Here is a 6,296-nt window from a genome sequence, read left to right on the forward strand (position 1 = left end):
TTGTGAAGTGTGCTATAAAGGGAAAATACAAGGTATGTTGAGAGCTCTTGACAGGGAAAATTTTCTAGGCTTGGCAGGAGACAGAGAGATGGGAAAGGTGTTTATGAAGACCTTCCAGAAGAAGTGATTGCTACGGTTCTTTTATGCTCTGCTATTGTATGTCAAGCACATCTTACCTGCCAAGAGGAGAAGAAGGATGCTGGGCTGAGTAGATTAGGGTTTGCAGGGTTGCGCCCTCCCATGTACTCATCTGTGCAAATGTCACAATTTTCTGCATCTCGCCAATCCCAGTACGGGATAGTGAAGTTCTCATCCCCTGTCAGCTTCTGGATTTCTTTTTCCCACAGCAGCAAGAAGAGTCGATGCCAAGGCAGGAAACCTGGTGCTTCATGAGCAAAATCAATGTCTCTCCAGATTTCAGAGCCCCCAAGTAGTGCGTCCCTTGACACATAATAATGCATCCAGACAAAGAGGTCATAAACGTTGATGTCATTAAACAGAGGCATTGATCCGTTATTCATTTGGCCATAGGTGCCTGTGGGGATGACATAGTCTGCGCTGGTAGTATGTTTCGCTAAAGTGAGGTAGGCAAGAAATTTGTTCTTCTCTGGGACACTCAAATCAAAGATGTTTCTTCTCACCAAAAGTCGCCTCTCTGTGCAGGTGGGTCCCCAAAAGCCAAACTTACAATTTCCACAATTGAATCCCATGAAGTTGCCAAAGCACTGGCAGGTCCGATTATAAAAGACGGAGGGCCAAGACTCCCGGTCGTCCACCCCTGCGAAGGGGAACTGAGGTCCAAGTGGTGCCTTGGACAGAATGATGTCTTGGCAGGAACCCCGGCCTGAAAGCTGTCCACAGGGACTCCCGTCACCCTCCCATGGTGGGCAGCATTCCTTCTCCATCAGGTTCTTAGAGGAGGTGCAGGCTCGAGGGAAATGGCCAGCAGAGGTCTGGAAAGTCCACAGCAGGCAGTACAAAGCAGCCAGGAGCATTCTTCCTCTAGTTCTCACAAGGTCTGCCTGAGCTGGTTAACTGAGCCACACACTTCTCTTTCCAGCTAACCCTTCAGTGACTATCACATGTTTTGGCTAAGACCTATATAATACCACTCCCACCTCCAGCATCAAACACTCTCAGTCTTTATCTTAAGCTTTCATCTTCTGAAAACCACATGACTAACTTTTCCTTGGAGTTGGCATGTATCCCACCAGTGGGATAGGCCTACGTTAAAGTGAGAAACACTATTCACCATTAATAGTTTAATACTTATGGTTAGAATAATAATAATACCACCTGATCTAAATTAACCCAGTTAATTGACTATAAAATTAGTGATGATTTAAATTTGCAAATGAGAAGCCATGTCAGGAATAGAGCTTCTTTTATTAAGAAAAGTCAGGCAGTGTTAGAGATTTTGGGTGCAAGATGGTTTCTCAAAGACCATAAATAGGCCACAGCATTGGTAGAATTCGTCTTTGCAGAAAGAGACACTTTTCAGAGCCTAGAGATTATTTCTTATATCTGAAGGTTATTTATTTATTTTATTTATTTATTTTTTTTGCGGTATGCGGGCCTCTCATTGTTATGGCCTCTCCCGTTGCTGAGCACAGGCTCCGGACGCGCAGGCTCAGCGGCCATGGCTCACGGTCCCAGCCGCTCCGCGGCATGTGGGATCCTCCCAGCCCGGGGCATGAACCCGTGTCCCCTGCATCGGCAGGCGGACTCTTAACCACTGCGCCACCAGGGAAGCACCTGAAGGTTATTTATTTTATACAAAGTATCAGAAGAAAAATTTTTTTCTGATACACTTCCTGATCATCTTGATGCTAGCTGCTTGCTTGCTGTCTAATCACTCATTTTCTGACTATTATTAATGAGAGGTCACTTTGATAGCTGGGTCGTCTGCTTTATTTTGGAAACTTTTACTAGTGAATATTCCAAAGGAAACTCTTTTGTTTTAATTGAAGTATAGTTGATTGTCAATATTATATTAGTTTCAGGTGTACAACATATTGATTCAATATTTTTATACTCCACGTAAAGTTATTATAAAATATTGGCTATATTACCTGTGCTGTACAATATATATTTCTGGTTTATTTATTTTATATATAGTAGTTTGTATTTTTCTTATTTTAATGCTATAACGATCTTGTTTACCCCATAAGTTCTGGAAATCAGGAATTCATGTGAAATTTTGTTTGCAATATGGTCTTGCAAAGGAGTTCTCAATGTAGTGAGTGAGTGAATAAGGACTGATATATTTATTCAACAAATATTTATTGATCATGCAAATTTTTTCAAGATTTTTTTCTCTGTGTGTACAGTGAGCTAGATAAATTGAAATGCATGGATAAAAATATTATTTTACCACTACACTAGTTTTCAAATGAGTAGTATAGAAAATAAGAACATCAGACTTTTAATGGAGGGACATAGTTGTGAACTGAGGATACTGGGAAGGATTGCACAGTTTTGGATAATGGTATGCAAATTTTATTATGGGAGTACTCCTTGAGCCAAACTTTGAAGGATAGACATAAGTTGGAAAGACAAATGAGAATGGAGACAATACTTCAGGCAGGAGAAACTGTAGAGAAGTGAGAGCTGTACTTCATCTGCTGAGTTGGAGAATTGGCTCCAGATATGCCCCCATGCTATAGGGAATTAAACCTGGACCCAATCCATGGAGGGGCTTAAAAATCACGTGTTTTGTACTGAGGTGAGTTGAAGAGTTACAGGATGAGAGTAGTCAAGTCAAAGCTGTCCCTGTGAGACTTCCTTCCTTATCCTGCTCCATACTTAAAGCTGGTGGTCCCTTGAACTTGAGGAACAAGTGAGAGAAAGTGAAAGCTCTGAGGAAAGCATCAGTGTCTGCAGTCTTAGCTGTAGGGATCCAGGGAAGGTCATCACTACATGTGATGCTGGAATGTCAGCCTTTCTGCTCTCTACCCATTCTGCTGGAATTTTTCTCATGATTTAGAAGAAACATCAAGTCTCCACCCTACAACTCTCTTGAGACTCAAAGCAGCCTTTTTAAGTAGAAGGAGCAGTGTGTGTGAGAAGAAGAAGAGAAGAGAAGTTTCCATGGAAATGCCGCCTCTGGCTGGGATCAGGAAGTCATCACATGATCTCCACAAGGAGGCTTAATCTTTTTTCTTCCTTCTTTCAGAGCCACAGAGAGATTAACACAAGGCTTCTTGTCCCTGGGGAGTCTTAGTTCTGTGTTACTTATAACCACATGTGGCCTTTTATAATTCTGTTGCATCTACTTGAAGACAGAATTAACTTCTCATGTTCAGTTTAATTAAGAAGTTTGCTTTATATTTGCCTCCCATCAGGCTTCCCAGTGAATAACTTAGAAAGCTTCCATCACACCACTAGGCTTCTGTGTCTACTCTCCCAAGTCTCTTTTTCATAATCTTCAGAGCATGCTTAGAGGAATGGCTAATATGTACTTTGTCCTCTTAGTTTCCTTCACAAAGTTGATATCCTGACATCGACAGACCTCCTTATTACTCTCAAATATAGGACACTATCTCCTCTGGCCTATTTGTAAAACTGTCTTATTGTTAATACAAACTTCTTTAGAGAAATGTCTATTGGTACAGCCACTATGGAGAACAGCATATAGGTTGCTTAAAAAACTGAAAATAGAGCTACCATATGATCCAGCAATTCCACTCCTGGGCATATATTTGGAGAAAACCATAATTCAAAACATACATGCACCCTAGTGTTCATTGCTGCACTATTTACAATAGCCAAGACATGGAAGCAACTTAAATGTCCATCAACAGATGAATGGATAAAGAAGATGTGGTATACACACACACACACACACACACACACACACACACTGGAGTATTACTCAGCCTTAAAAAGAATGAAATAATGCCTTTTGCAGCAACATGGATGGACCTAGAGATTATCATACTAAGTGAAGTAAGTCGGACAGAGACAAATATTATATGATATCAATTATATGTGGAATCTAAAAATTTAAAAAATGATACAAAGGAACTTATATACAAAACAGAAATAAACCCACAGACATAGAAAACAAACTAATGGTTATCAAAGGGGAAAGGGGGTGGAGGGATAAATTAGGAGCTTGGGATTAACATATACATACTACTATATCTAAAATAGATAAACGACAAGGACCTGCTGTATAGCACAGAGAACTATATTCAATAATTTGTAATAACCTATAGGGGAAAAGGATCTGAAAAATTATATATTATATTTTATAATAACCTATAAGGGAAAAGAATCTGAAGAATTATCTATCTATCTATATCTGAATCACTTTGCTGTACACCTGAAACTAACACAGTGTTATAAATAAACTCTATTTCAGTTAAAAAAAAAAAGCACAAACTTTAAAAATGTCAAACCGCATTTAGATTGCTTCCTCCCTGAACTCTAGATGTACATTCACTAGGTGCCTCTAGTTTTCAGAATTTGAAAGTGTCTGTCCTATCCTGGGAGATTATTGTACGAGTTGACACCTGAGCTAATGTGAGACTCTATTAACGAGAATTAGGGCCTCTGTAAATATTCTGCAATTATTTGTGGAGCATCAATTATCAAGCATACAACGAGAGATAGGGATGCTATGGTAAGCACAACAGAGAGGTTTCTACCCGCATGCAACATATAGCCTATTAAAATAACATCTTAATTTTAGTAATTTTAATAATATTTATAACTATGCATATTTTAAATAACTTTTTACTTGATTAAATTTACTATATATTGTTGATTCATTAATATTGAATTCCTGGCCAACAGCACTATGGCTCACGCCTGAACAATGCTTACCTAACATGTATTTTCTTTAAGGCACATTCCTTGTGCTTAGAAACACTACACAGCACATAAGCGCCATGCTTGGAGTCAATTTTGGGCCATAAAATTACCAACAAAAAGCACAGACATGACACTAAATAGATCATGGGAAGAACATTTGTTTATAGTATGAGAGCTGAAATGAGAAGGCAGTGCATAATTTTGCAGACCTCATGCACGTTGAGTGACTGCAAATTCTTTGTGGCTCTGCATATATCTGTGAATGAGTGTAAAAATGTTGTAAATATTGATTTGAAGTTTTCCAATTTTAGCAAGTGGAAAATATACTTCTTAACTTGATATAAAAAAATTTTTTAAACCTATTAGGAAAGATAGCAAAGGGACCTATTTCGTCTCATGAGGCATAGTTGAGGAATGCTTTCTGGCAGAAGTTATATTTCAAGTGACAGCTGAAAGATTAGTAGAAGTCTGTTTGATGAAGAGAATAGTAGGAATGTGAGCATTCCGGGCTCAGGAACACAATATGCAGAGGTTCCAGCTTGGAAGCAGCATGGCATGTTCAAGGATCCTAAGGAGTTCAAGTGGCTATAACCTCCAAAGCTATGGACACGTGATATAAGTATAGAAGTGTATATATGGATGACATCATAGTCCTTGAAGCGTTTGAAGCAGAGTCTTTATGTAATCATATGCGCATTTAAAACATTTCACTCAAGCTGCTGAGATAAGAACAGATATGGGGTGGGAGCAGGCGTAAAGGTAGAAATAATTCCTAGGAGATTATTGGAGTAACCCAGGCAATCAATTATGTAGCTTGGACCAGAGTGATGATCCCTGTGATGAATATAAGTGAAGGAATTTAAGAGAGAGATAAGGGATGAATTCAAGAGGAGTGAGAGGTGAAGAGAAAGAGATTTGGGGTTGACTTCTAGGTTTCTGGTTTGTGCCAATAACTAAAATAAGAAACAATAGAGGGTAAAATGTTTGTGGGAATTGAATATGGGTTCAATTTTTGACATATTGAATTCTAGAGTTTAAGTTATAGTCTAGACACAAACACTTGTCCTCTCTTTTCTGCTGTTTGCACTGATAATTCACCTACTCACAGGTTTTGATCTAGTCAACCTTGTTCTTTTCCCTCACTCTGATCATTTGCCTTTGCTTTTTTATTTGATGATGGTTTGAACCTTCTTCTCCAGCTTTTTTAGCCCCCCATTCTCTCAATTTTAACAGTAGCTACCATTTAGTGAGTATAAGTAACATAATTAGCTCAGTTTGAGTAGCTACCATTTTTAAATAAATGTAACTATGCAAAAATGTAAAATAGATGGCTAGTGGGAAGCAGCTGCATAGCACAGGGAGATCAGCTTCGTGCTTTGTGACCACCTAGAGGGGTGGGATAGGGAGGGTGGGAGGGAGACGCAAGAGGGAGGAGATATGGGGATATATGTATATGTATAGCTGATTCACTCTGTTAT

At 39.1% G+C, this 6,296-nt stretch overlaps 1 protein-coding gene across 1 annotated transcript in view; it reads right to left on the bottom strand.

Moving 5' to 3' along the window:
• The window catches only part of TYR (tyrosinase), a 110,135-nt gene extending 109,140 nt beyond the window's left edge, over positions 1 to 995 (bottom strand). The window contains exon 1 of the mRNA XM_060017240.1: positions 177 to 995. Within this exon, the coding sequence (XP_059873223.1) occupies positions 177 to 995 (819 nt within the window). The remainder of the gene's footprint in view (positions 1 to 176) is intronic.
• Between the last annotated feature and the right edge of the window lie 5,301 nt (positions 996 to 6,296).

The sequence above is a fragment of the Delphinus delphis genome, chromosome 8 (assembly GCF_949987515.2).
Source record: "Delphinus delphis chromosome 8, mDelDel1.2, whole genome shotgun sequence".
NCBI lineage: Eukaryota > Metazoa > Chordata > Mammalia > Artiodactyla > Delphinidae > Delphinus > Delphinus delphis.